We start from the raw sequence: 13,709 nt of genomic DNA, 5'->3' as shown, positions 1-13,709 counted from the left end.
TACATACTCTTGATATATAATTTTTCTCTTTCAAAGATATGTGCACACACGTACACCATTTATTTTAAAAGGACATGTCGATTAAAGGGGTGCAGAAAAATCAGACTGCCCACTTTTCACTCAGGCTTTCATGCCACAACCCTGGTAGCAGTTCAGGTTTTTTTGGCTGCGAGTGTCACAAAACAGATGCAGACCACACTGTTTAGTACATTCCTACCTGTTCATGGCCAACATTTTAGATTTAATTTTCAGGAATTTCCTATATAGGAGTCCAGCCTTTGAAGAACTGTGTAAGTTCTGGCCTATTATTTTTAGCTGGGCATTTGTCTGAGAAAGGGTGGAGTCTAAGGACAACTAAGGAAGCACATAAATGGTAATACTTTGAATCTGCACCTTATTATTTTAATAGTATAATTGCTGCTTCATGATTTTGAAGGAGAAAAACAATGGAATTAAAAATAACAATGATTTCCCTATTATTCCAGTGGTGCAGTGGGACCGTCAAATCCTGCACCCGGCATCCGAGGGACTTGGAAACAGTGATGCTGTATGGCTGGTTCTTTGCCCGCTGTACTCAAGACTATAATGCCATCTTTACCATGCTACTCTCAGAGTCTACATGCAAAATTTGGAGGCCTTATCAGAGCAAATTGGTATCTAGTAGTAGTCTTTTAACATATTTAAAGTGCCTAATCTTTGAAAAAATAAATAAAAATATAACAACATTACATGAAAGAAAATGAATAGACAAACACTGGAGGTTTCAAAGGCAGGCAGATACACGAAGCAAAAAATTGAACTCAGGCAAACTATACATCTTAGTACTCAGGAATGTTTATTTCAAAGCTTTTATCATCACTAGCTCACAAGGGCTCTTTCACCAACCTACATGTCAGATACAAAACAGTTTCCAAATGAATATTTCTTGAAGTGAATGTACTTGTATAGAAAAGCAAACTTTTATAAATGTGATACAATAGTAGCACCCATTGAAAGTACTCTACATCTCCTTAAATCCCCCTAAATCTTATACAACTACTACATCATTTTCTAAAACTAACAATATTGCCTACTTTTTAAAATGATATATAAATTGGGACACACACTGTAGTTCTGAGTGAAGGAAAACTTTCCAGTGAATTAAGAGGAAGTTTTGCTCCACTTACAGAATTTAGCCCAAGAGCTATATTTATTCTAAATGTTTCTATATAGAAAGAAACCATAAACCATGCTCTTGAAATTTATAAGTAATATATAACTTTTTTTTTTTTTATATTAAGCAAAAGATATATAAGGTAAGGTAAGGATAGTCACAGTTTTTCAGTAAAGGTTCAATCCAAAAATCTCTATTCTAACACAATCTCAAATATATATTTCTTTAACTGCTTATAGGATTATTTTGCTAAATATTATATGTTTTGGACAAAAAAAAAACCCTCAGCAGCTGATGAAATACAGGCCAGAAGTAATTACAAGTGAATTTACACAAAGCAAAGAATATAATGACTTTGGCAACCTATAATTTCTAATTCAGATGTGTTTGTTCTGTAGATAATGTTGGATAGATACAAGGTTTATATAAATGCCACTAACTAAAATTTCAAGTAGTTCTATAATCTGTGCTTCTTATTAACTTGACATTTTATCTCAATATTGATAGGGTAAACAAATGCAGGACTGGAACCAACATAAGGTTAGTGAAATGAAAATATTTTCAAATAAGGGTTATGAGATTTCACTAGTCGAAAAATCTTGTATATGTTCAGCAAAAGCACAATATTTTTTATGCCTCAAATTTAATACATGTAAAGGTAAGTAGTAAAAAAGAGGAACAGAAACTACTCAGTTATAATCAGGAAAGACTGAATGGTCTTTATAATTCACCATAGAGATCAACACACTAAATCAGGGCACTGTGGAAGTGGATCATCCAGCCCACAAAGCTTCTCAGTATGACACAGGGAGTTAGATGCCACTGCCACGCACTGCCCCCCTTTTCCTCCCACTGAATTTGTGCTTTTCGGTAGATGAAAAATGCATGTTCTTCAGCAGAAGTTAATCAATTGCTCCAATGAAAGCTCATGCCTCCTTTAAATCTGTTATTTCCTTCTCTTTAATGTCTTCCCCTAACACCTACTTCTGAATTTCATGTTGAACCTTTTACTGGCTGAAAGACAGCAGAAATCAAAGCAAGGATGATCATTTGGTGAGAACTCCTTTGAGCAGCTGCAACCTCCAAACGGATTTGTTCTATTCCTGAATGAAGTAGTTCTTTAAGTGGAAGTGAAGTATTCCTGTCACAAAATAAAACACTCTCATTATATTTTTGTAATTAACAAATCATTTACCATGTTTCTTATACCAATTTATTTTTAGGCAATATCTAACTTCTGTTTTATAACTGAGGGAGACCGTCAAGTCTTCCAGCTCATTAGTATGTGCCAATCGTGAAGGCTACCACCCTTACAGCAGCTGGTGCTATCACAGACAAAGTCAAATCATGAAGCTGTAAACAATATTATTAAGCACAGAGCAAATCCCAAAAAGGGGATGATTCACCATCTCTCTGAAACCAAGGGAACAAGAGTATCATTTATACTTATTTTCATGCTCAGAAAAGAATACAGAATTTAAATTGTTAGAATATAACAATATAGTTTAGATCAAGTTTTCTCAACCCATGGGTCGCAACACAAAAATGGGTCACAAGAATCATGAACGGCTGGTGCCTCCCACAACTGGGGGGGCACCATGGCGGTGAGTGGGGACTGCCTGTAGCTGCCACATGCTGTTGGCGTCAGCAAGCAGGGCCCGCCTGCAGGTGCCACGTTGGCAGCCTGGGGGCAGGGAATGGGGAGAAAACAAGACAAAACATGGAAAACTGTGGCTTTTCCTTTGCAGGCTGGCAGTTCCAGCCTGGAAGGGGCTGCTCGGTGCCTCCCCATGTCCCATGCACACCTCCCCACCCCACATACCCAGTCCCTACCCCAAACACTCTAGGGCTGGGGCGGGGGGCAGTGGGTCAGGAGTGAGGAGCACTGGGTCCGGACTTGCCATCGATGTTTACAAATGGGTCCTGGTACAAAAAAGGTTGAGAACCACTGTTTTAGATAATCTGTCTTAAAATGCTTAATATTCTATAATCTTGGTTGTTTAAAGTTTAGATGTCTACAAATGAATGGCCTGATTTTCAGAGGCACTGAGCATTCACAGTTTCTACTCAACAATGCTGGGAAAAAACCTCAAAACAACAAATCTTTTACACTCTCAAATATAAATATTTTGGCTCTGTTATTCAATTAGTGATATTTAGCATGCCATGGGTGCTACACATTTATATGCTACAGTAATTTGAGTCCATAGATAGTTTTCAAAGTTTTACCTATAAACACATCCACTATCCAATGACAAAAATATGCTTATATGTTGACTATTTTCTGGTAACCCATACAAACTGAAACATTATCAAGTGTCATTAGAGTAACTATTCTGATGCTGGAGAAGTAAGGATGAATTAAGACTTCTGACAAGTTTCACCATAACAACACAATCCATTTCCAGCTGAAATTTGCTTAATGTTTTGGGATGACTTAAATGGGACCAGGATTTCATCTTTAAGTCTTGTACAGACTTTTCATGTAATTCTTAAGTTGTGCTGTTATTTTTAGAGAGAAATTATCATCATTTTTCTTAGCTTATAGTTCATCATGATTATTTCTCTACAGTAGCTGAAAAATTTTTTTAAAAAGGCCATGATGCTATACTTTGGCTTTTAAAATAGCATTTAACTTTCATAACAGTTCTATTCACCAAGGTTTGAACATAAGAAGGTAGTGTTGTTACAGCTGGGATTTCCTGTTGAATTGCATTACAAATGGATGAGTCTCAAAGCTGTCTCTTGCTATCTTCTGTATCTTTATGACTGGAAAATCACTCACATTTCCCAGTAGCAAATGGGATAATAAAATGTTTAACATTTTCTCCTCTTTTTCTGTTCAGTCACACATCTCAAACTGCTTGTTGCTCAGCTATTATCAGAAACTCATTCCTTGCAAAATTCATATTTTATTTTTCTTCCTAATCCTTTTACATTTCTCACTTATTTTAGTCTTCTCGTTTTAGATCCTGTAACTTTCTTGTGAAAAGAAGAATGGGAGAGATTAACAATGCAATGTAGCATATGCTTGTGTGGTCTCCTTGCTTTTCACTCTGATTCTACCCACCTGAGGCACTTCTGAATATCTTAGGCCTCAGATTTGAATTTAATTGTTTTTGCTGAAAGCCTAACAATCACTTGTTTAGTGTAAAGTTCTTTCAAATTGAAAAAAAAACCTGTGTAAATTGTCAGGTGGGTTTATGGTGCAAAATATTTTTATTAATATGATGAAATAAATGTATGTTCAAGGTTAAAAAAAGTACTGCTCACCTTAAACTGATCTGTTTATATCAGAAACCTAGGGTAAGAACTGTACTTTCACCCAAGGTAAAAGAAAGGGGCACAGAATGCTTTAAATTTCACCTATATATGTGCACACAGTCATTTTTAGTGCAAAATCCTGAGTTACTTTTGCAGCATTTAAAAAACGAAGTGCTATGCGGGTGTACACATGTGCACAGCCCCCTAGCTGGAATGCTACAAGGTCACAAAGTGCTACAGTTAATCAGCAGTTGCTAGTATTGGCAGCCCCTTTGCCACTCTGTGGCAACAGCTGATGCCACTCCTTGCAGGCTTCCTTGAGATGGCAACCACTGATTGAGTTGTCCCTATCCAATCAGGAGTTGCTACTCCTGGCAGCCTCATCAGCTGTTGCACCCTGTGACAAGCCCTCTATGGTAGCAGCAGCTGATGAGCAGTCTTTGTCTCTCATCAGCTGTTACCCCCCACCCCAGCTCAACAGCAGTTTTATAAACAGCCATGGCAGGAAGCAGAACAGCAGCTCTGAAGAAGGGTTGGGAGATCAAAGTCCACTGCGCTACTGACAGAGGCCCCTGCAGTGCTATGTGGTATTACAAAAGATAGGGCTATGAAGCAGTTCCTGTTTAAAATTCTTAGAGTACAATCTTCCTATTGCAAGCATTTTGAAAGACAGTCAAAAGTGGCTACCTGTGGATGACCCTTTTGCCAACCCTAGTACTTGTCTGGTGGTAGGGAAGAGGCTAAAACCCTAAATGGCTTCCATAACTTGGATCAGTTTTTCCACTAGTCAGAGAACATACCCCAGGTTCTAAAGAAGAAAAACATGACTTTAGGTCAGGCTGGGTAGGTGTCCTCCTGAATGCCTCTTCATTCTAGCCATTGTTGAATGTGTGGTACCTTGACTAAGAACTAATTTTTAGGGCTAGACTTTAGCAGGTACTTTTTCTTTATTGTACCACATTTAAACTTTTACACATGAAAAAGAATGGTACAGAGGCAAATTTAGGAGGGATTATCATATCTGAGGCACAAACGATGTGAGGGGAAAAATCAGAGGCTGTTCTGTTAATACTTTATTAAGAAACACTGCCCATTTTTAGAGAGAGTATAATTTCACACACTAGTAATACATTCTCTGGGCTCTTCTTAGTGACTTATTGCTTGCTTCACTATTTTAATTTATAGAAATGGAGAAGTACTCCAAGAGCACATGTCCACATAAGAGAGCAAATTTGTGCTATTCTGCTGATGTGCATCCACTGCGATGCAGGACAAAATGCCCTTCCTCAGGGAAACTATCATTTTCCCCCTCCTCCTGATGTGCTAAAGGAGCTAGGATAGGCTCTGGTCAGCAGCCAGAGCAACTACTGGGAGGATCAAGTCTCCCTGTTTGCCAGTGTTCTGTTGGGGGTTTTTTGCAATGCTCTTTTTTTGCTACTAGGTTTCCCTGGTAGCAAATGTTGTTCCCTACTGCATACTTGCAACATGGGGCATATTTTAATGTGTGGGGTGTGCAGTTTGTGGAATTGTAAAGAGGTCTGTGGTGCCACAAACCACATGTAGTGGCACATCTGGATGCAGCCCAAGAGATTCTCAGTTGTAGTCACACTGCTACTTTACCTCTTTTACCACATGTTTGCTATTAAAGTCTAAACACATAATCAATGCATTTTGGAATATGGAATCTGCACATGTTCAGGGGGAAGCAACATGGATAACTTACATGTTTCCAACTATCTCCAGCCCTCTCAACTACAGTAGTGCAAGATTGATTGCCTGGTAAGGTAGCTTTGTAGTCATCGGACAAGAGACCAAGAATTGGATACTTGTTCCTGTACCTGTGAAAAAATAGTAACATAAACATTTAAAGGCTCCATTTAATTGGTTACTAGACAAAATTCCATTACTGTATTTACTTGTATCCCTCCCTCACAAAAGTAGCGTTAAGTAAGGAAGCTGATTTTTCTGACCATTATAGAGGCATGGAAATACTAAGATAATTGCTGCTCCTTTTCCTTCTCTTCCCTCCAGCAACTATATGGAGGGAGGAGCGGAGTCCAGCAAGGGCTGATTGGGGGGCTGGGGAGGAGGGTGCTACATGATAAAAAAAAAAAAAATATGGCAGCCTGTGTATTTATGAAAGAGTAAATGGATTTTAAGAAGCTCACATTTGTAGAGATAAACTCAATTATGATCAATGCAGAATATGTTTTTAAATAATTGTAACCTGTATATATCAGGGGGGTTGTTAATTACAGAATCCATGTTTTTATAGCAGCTGTTAATTAGCAAGAAAACAAAACTTGAAAAGGACACCCAATCCTTAAAACTATTCCTAGTTTTAGATGTTTGGGGGCTGATCTCTAAGAAAATTGGGTTAAAATTAGGTGAATTGTTACAATACAAAAATCAATTTGAGAATACTTGAAAAAGTTTTATTCTGCAAGCAAGTTCTAGAAATGGCATTGGGCATAATTTAGCAGTCATTTAGATGGAACTACTTAGTTGGGGGGTGGGGGGTTGGTTTGTTTTTTCCTTTTTTTAAAACTCCGTGCCTTTGAACTTGGGATGTGAGAACTACATTCTGGCACATCTCTCACTAATGGCAGCCCAACCTTCTTAAGTCTCTCTCAGTATAACCACTGAGTTGTTAGCCTTTGTGTCTTTAACTCCCTAACAGAAATCCCCCAATTCTCCCGCTCCTTGATCGGGTTTCAGCTAGGGTAACTGTGTACCAACTGTAAATTTCTCAGCAGGCCACACTAGTTTTGGCACCCACCAGTTTGTTTGGGAACAGTTTCCTGGGGACAAACAATAACCTGACAGTTTCCTTTAACAGTAAGTAACCATTGTTTTATTTAAATAATAGGAAGAGCAAAACCTGAGACGTTCTTAACAGAATAAATAATCCACGTGGTCCCTGGCAAATATTATGTTTATCATATGATTAATGTGAGATATATGCATTAAATAGTAACATGTCAGACATTCAAAAAAATTATGACATGATAAAAAAGGGCAAACCTGCCTCAAAGAAGGTACTCATTAAAAGCTGGCAGGGAGGCTTGCACAAAGCACTGCCCCTCCTATAACCCAGTAATAGAGGATATGGCAGCCATGGTGTTGGTAGGGATTGACGGGGAGGTAGAAACCTTCCCATCAACCTTTGACACTCTCAGCATCCTAGAAGCAGCCCTAGTCCTGAGGTATGCATGCACCCTTTAAACTTTCCTTGGGCTGGGCACATTAAAGAGCATGTGATCAGCCTGGGATCAAGCAACTGCCCACAGTGCCTGATGCACAAGCAGTCTGGCACCCAGAAGGAAGGTCCCCAGTCTCTTCTGGAGGGGAACAAACAGAGATACCAGTTAATTCAAGCTAATTCATAAAACAGTAGAAAATTAGGTTTGGAAGGGACCTCAGAAGGTCATCTAGTTCAACTGCTGCTCAAAGCAAGACCATCCCCAACTAGAAGACAGCTGTGTCCAGCATCCTTGAGGACTGCTGGCTGTTTAATCTATGGCTGAATCTCTGAATCGGTGCCAAATCTTTTCCAAATCAATTCAGAGGCTTCCAATTCAATCCAGAGCTTTTAAAGAGTCTCCCAATTCAATTCAATTTAAAGCCCTCTTTCACAAGGTTAGCCAGCCTGTCTGTGAAGATGCTCTTTCCTCTCTTTGTCAGGTGGATCACATCTCTTCCTAGCAATCCTTCTCCTTGGAAGAGCATCCCATAGTTGAAGAAGCCAAATCCCTTCTGAGACACCACCTGTGCAGCCAGGTGTTGATCTGCAGAACGCACTCTGAATCCTACCCCTATCTACTACTCCCAGCTTCATGTCATCTGTTCAGGCCCTTTCATCAGAAGGAACAACCAGAACACAACCTGAGCCCCAGACCCCCTCACCCTTGCACCCAGAACCCTGTAGTCATTTTTGATATGCTCAGGGGCTCCCCTGGCAGTATCATTGGTGCCCACATAAATGATCAGCATGGGGTAGTAGTCAGAGGGCTGAATGAGCCTTGTCAGTAACCTCCATGACAACTCAGATCTGGGCTCCAGGCAAGCAAAAGACCTCCTCAGACAACAGGTCAGGTCGGCAGATGGCTCCCTCAGTCTCCTGCCGAAGGGAGCCTCTAATCATCACCGCCCGTCGCTTCTTCTTGATGGTGGTCATCTTGATCCTTGCCACCTTGGTGAGGCCTGGCCCATCTTCCTTCACCAGTGGAACGTGGTCCTCCCTCTGATGCTAGGGCTGCATATCTGTTCTCCAGACAAACGAATGCAAGTCGAGATCAAGATCTCTGATTGCTGCCAGAAGTCACAAGCCTCCAGCTTCCACCCTCTTGGGTGTTCACATCCTCTCTCTTGTCTAGCACTGTGTCCTGGCATCTCTTCTTTCACAGGCCCAGAGGTCTCCTCCAGCATTGAACTGATGAACTCCTCATGACAAAGAATGCTTCAGAGCCTTGCCATGTCCTCCTGTAGTTCTCTTGCCTGTTCCCTGAGACACCACAGGAAGGCATCGCTTACACTGCAGACACTCCCTGACCTGGCTGTTTGGAAGGAACCTGCAAGCTGAAGTTTCTATAGTGCCAAGTCTGGACCTGGGTGGAAGCCTCAATAGTGAGCAGTGCTGCCTGGACAGAAACCTCACAGGTACAATCAGAGGCAGTGGCAGTGGTTCTGATATTGCTCCAGCCAGTTCCTTGGGTCTCTTAATCTGCCTCTTCCCTCTTACTGCCCTTCTTCCAAGCACATCTTCCCTAGCAAACTTACCTGGAAGCTGGCATGTTTATTACTTGTCGGCCCCAATGGGTTCCTTTTTTTCCTGCTTCTTCAAGCCCCTCAAAAAGCAGGGGGAGGAGGGGAGAGGGAGGGCCCATGAACTGACTTAGGAAGTGACCTGTGAACTGCCTGCAAACTGCTTACCCTGTTTCCAGCCCCTGTTCACTGGCTCCCTGGTCAGTCTCCTTTTATACACTGCTGGGCCTGGATTGGCTCTGCCCCCTCACTAGGACTTCTGTCAAGCCCAGGCAGCAATCACTGAGTAGAAGACACCCACTTTGAGGAGTAACGAGTTAGGCCAGCATTAAGGTTTCACATCTCTTTGGAAGTGAAAATACATAGATATATGTAGGCCCCTGGGAGACATTATTTTGTCAAGCTGTAATCTTTGTAGTACAACAGAAAATAAAGTGCTATGGGCAGCCACACGTTCACAACACCCTGACTGGAGGGCAAAGGCCCTTCTCTAATCAAGGTGTGATAGAGAGATGATCTGTACCTCTGGTCAGTTTGCTGCATAGGCTCACTGACAGGCTTATGAGCCTTTAAAAGCCCCCAGTGTTTTAAAAAACAGGATCACTGTTGCCTGTCCTTAAAGAAAGCAAATGTAAACCTCCTCTGTGTACTCAGAAGCAAATGAAAGATCTTGCCATTTTTATAGTCCTCTAGGCATACATGTGCTTTTCTTCAAAATAATTGGCAAACTTCTTCTTGCATGGAGTAAGACAAAGAACATTGTCATTTTCAGGAAATATGCAGCCTGCCAATGTTTTATCAAAATGAAAATTTAGATAACACAAATACTGATTTTTTTTCTGTTATTTCTTTTAAACAGTATTAACATAGTCAGTGAGACCATATGGATTGCGTTCTCTCCAGAAAGGTTTTCTTAATTGGAATTTTCATAATTCAGTTGAAATTTTTAAAACAGGATGTTGTATATCACTGACTGCAAGAGGCTATTCCTTTGAAGAGCTGTATCCACTTAAAATTTTAAAAGGACATATTTCTTAAAGAGTTTTAACCCCATACCTGGTGATATTGACAGTCCTTGTTACTCCTGGACAGTGATTGCATGACAGTCTTTCATTTTTCAATCTGAAGAGTTCCTGAGGAAGCCAAAAATAAAAAAAGTGAACTCTTCTGGAAAGGTCATTAGGGAGTTTAAACTCCTTTCAGAAGGTACTATGAAATAAAGTTTGTCATTCCAACAGCCTGGGACAAGGGAAGGCCTCTACTTAGCAGTCAGTGGAACTACAATAAGTTGGGCAAAATGAAATACTCTTTAAAGGAGGAAAAACATTTGAATGGGGTACAGAACTCCTCTCTCAAAGCTCTGAAGTATGCTCAGATTCCTCTGGCATCTATTGACCGTGGAGAAGGAGACACCTATACATATACAAAGCATCTTACAAAGCAGTCTTGGAGCACATTACATTTTTTTATACTTATAAACTGTTTCCTAAAGATGTATTTGACCTTGATATGTTGACAAAAGCGCAAGAAAAGAGCCTTGTTAAAACATATAGGTGGAAGAGGAATTATAGAAAATTGAACTATTGGAATGGTGCTGTGGCAGGACTTCTCTTGTCCATCCCTTTTCATTCTATTGTCTCTTTTAATTGTAAATTATTTATGCCACTGACATTTGGATTTTCTTGTAGATCTAAACAGGGGAAGAATAAACAGAATTATTATAAAAACCTACACAGAACAAAAGCTCATTCCTTACCTCTTCCTGCTGTTTAATAAAAACTTCTTTGTCTTCCAACTTTGAAGTCAGTTCATGCAGCTTTATCTGTAACTCACTGTTACTTCCATTTCTTCTTGAAACATCTTGCTGGCACTGACTTAATTGAGACTAAAAAAAAACCCCAAAAAGGCACAATCGTACATATTCTAAAAGAATTTCATAGGAATAAGTTCTGCAATCTGTGCACCTAGAAGGTTATCAGAAAATGAAATCCCTTTATTACTGCTTTAACTTCATAGCAGAGAACTGATGCAATTAAATTTGAATATTAGAGGAAGAAATTTTTTATTCAAACTGTTTACAACTCTGACTGCTTGCTTTTAAATAGACACCTATACCTGTTTTTTCACAGGCAAAAAAAGGAAAAATGGTTATGTTAGACCCAAAATAATCTGTCATTAAATCCACAGAAATACATAATTTAAAAACAGTTAAAAAGAGGAAAAAACAAGACAACAACACGCACACTTTCGTGTCTTTAATACTTGGGCTTGATGACCTTTTTGATCTATTCATTTGCTGGTCATATTTAAACTTATTTTACATACGTTTGTATATTTACTCTATGTACTAACCCCTCACATATTTTGTCACTAGTTTTTGCCGTTTACTGTTTGCATTACTGTGGCACAAGATTTAGACCACATAAATATGAATGTAATAAGTCTGATCCTCTGGTCTGTGTGATATTCTGGTCACAACTCCAAAAACTAATAACCCTGGATAAACAATACAAAACAAGATAGATGGATCATCAGGTTCCCATTAAATTAACTTAAAAAAAAAATTCTGTAGTTGCAGTAAATTTATTCTATGCTTCTTACTTTTTAGTTCAGAAAATGGAATTTACCTTTTAATAATGCCTATATATTACTCAGAATTCTGTATTATTCTACAAATCTATAAGATAATCAGCATACCCTAAGATTGCAGATCACTCTATCTTTCTCTTCTCTTAAGTTGTTAATCATTTCCACGTAACGGCTGGAGAGCTCATCTGTGGCAGACTGTACCGCTGAACTAGAACATGTCTAGAAAACAAATGTTACAAAATTAAATGCAATATTGATTACAATATAATTTATCACAGTTGTAAGGCTATAACAGGGTCTCAGTAGCTGATAAAAACAAGTTTATTCTGAATTCATATGCTTACTAGAATGTCCATTTTTTCTTTAAAATATCTACTGCCAGTAATTAGTAAACAGTAATATTTTGAGATAACAAAGAAGTCCATTACCTGCCTTCTCAGGTTCTGGATCTCTTGTTCCAAAGCACGTTTACTGTACTCTAGTTCCTTTAAGTGACACTCCTTCTCTCCCTCACCATGGCGGAGAGAAAGGATCTGTTCTTCCAGTGAGCGACATTTTGCAATATTTTCTCGGAGTCCTTGCTATGAAAGCAGTGCACAAGAAGGTAAAATTAGTTATGGAGCAGCGTGGTAGTCTCGAAGTCTGTCTTTGAGTAGTGCTCAATATTTGGGAACATACAGTTATTTATACACAGCCATTTCTTTATTCAGCTCTGAAGTAGGCCCAGATAATGAGAGGTGTTTCAGAAATTCAACTTTCTTTGTAGCCAATGGGAACTAAAGACACCTTCCAAGATCAGATCCTTACTATGCAATTTCACGGAGGCTTGGCTGCACACTCAAGACTGGAAATAGGCTTTTGTATTTATTGTTCCTGGAACAAGTGGGCATGCTAAGAACTAGGCAAATTCACTCTAAAACACATTATAAAACTTTACCAAGCATTGGATTAAAAAGTGTTCTTCACATTTTTGTTTTAAACAATCTTCTTTCCCTCTGACAACTACCCAGCTCTGATTTCAAACTAATTTTATTCATTAGGCTGAACTGCTAATTTTAATTTTTCTAAACAATGGCAACTATTGTACACAGAACTTTAGTGAAGGGGAAAAAAAATAAAGTGCTAGCATGCTGCGCTAATTATTTCTGCCAAAGCATTAAGTGAAGAATAATCTTTTTTGTGAACTACCACATCCCACACAGGACACATTACCTGTTATTCACATGCAACCAGACATGAGTCAATACTTAAATACATTTAGAAAAAAGTTTATGCCCACTTTAAGATCTACTTAGGTTGTCAGAGAACTATCAGTTGGCTTTAGTATTACATGGAAGTTGAGATGAAACAATCATATGGCTTCAATTACACTACAGTTTAGCCAAATCTACTTACAGTTTAGTTTGTCCATTGTTTTATATGGGATGAATTATTGAGCTTTAACCTTCACTTAGTAAAATAAGAGCAGATGGCTATGAGCATGTCAGTTGCTCTGCTGTAATGAGTGGTAAGTTCTCCACATTATACATACACTTTAAAATAGTATAATTACTTTAACAGCATAAATTTAGTATAATTCAGTAAAATGTATTCACGCATTACAGAGAATGCAGATTTATGTTGGAAATTGATAAGATCATGAAGAATAGATTAGTGCTTTTTATTTTATTTCTAAAGCTCAATGGTATTCTGTATGTTAGTTTTGGGTGGTAGTTATTTTGTTATGCAATAAGTCTTCCAACTTACCTGCTGTTGACGATTATTCTCTCTCAGAGAAGCCAGCAGTGTTTCATATTCCTTTGCCTGAGATTCTTTAAAAGCAAGGTCTTTCTTGAGCAACATATTTTCAGTTTCTAGTTTCTGGAAAAAAAAAAAAAAAAATCAATAACTACTGCAATTTCTCTACTGAAATAATGGACACTTTCTTTTAAGATACAAA

General features: G+C 38.8%; 1 protein-coding gene across 1 annotated transcript in view; it reads right to left on the bottom strand.

Annotated features, from left to right (window-relative positions):
• Nucleotides 1-814: 814 nt before the first annotated feature.
• Nucleotides 815-13,709, bottom strand: part of POF1B (premature ovarian failure, 1B) — a 54,984-nt gene continuing 42,089 nt past the window's right edge. Inside the window, exons 10-16 of the mRNA XM_019536179.1 lie at nucleotides 13,517-13,630; nucleotides 12,199-12,351; nucleotides 11,879-11,989; nucleotides 10,938-11,066; nucleotides 10,238-10,314; nucleotides 6,141-6,255; nucleotides 815-2,294 (exon numbers count right to left, since the gene is read on the bottom strand). Of these exons, the coding sequence (XP_019391724.1) occupies nucleotides 2,274-2,294; nucleotides 6,141-6,255; nucleotides 10,238-10,314; nucleotides 10,938-11,066; nucleotides 11,879-11,989; nucleotides 12,199-12,351; nucleotides 13,517-13,630 (720 nt within the window). The 3' untranslated portion in view covers nucleotides 815-2,273. The remainder of the gene's footprint in view (nucleotides 2,295-6,140; nucleotides 6,256-10,237; nucleotides 10,315-10,937; nucleotides 11,067-11,878; nucleotides 11,990-12,198; nucleotides 12,352-13,516; nucleotides 13,631-13,709) is intronic.

The sequence above is a fragment of the Crocodylus porosus genome, unplaced genomic scaffold (assembly GCF_001723895.1).
Source record: "Crocodylus porosus isolate Cpor-Errol unplaced genomic scaffold, CroPor_comp1, whole genome shotgun sequence".
Taxonomy (NCBI): domain Eukaryota; kingdom Metazoa; phylum Chordata; order Crocodylia; family Crocodylidae; genus Crocodylus; species Crocodylus porosus.
Note: the sequence above shows the minus strand (reverse complement) of the source record. Positions and strands in the feature narration are given on the sequence as shown.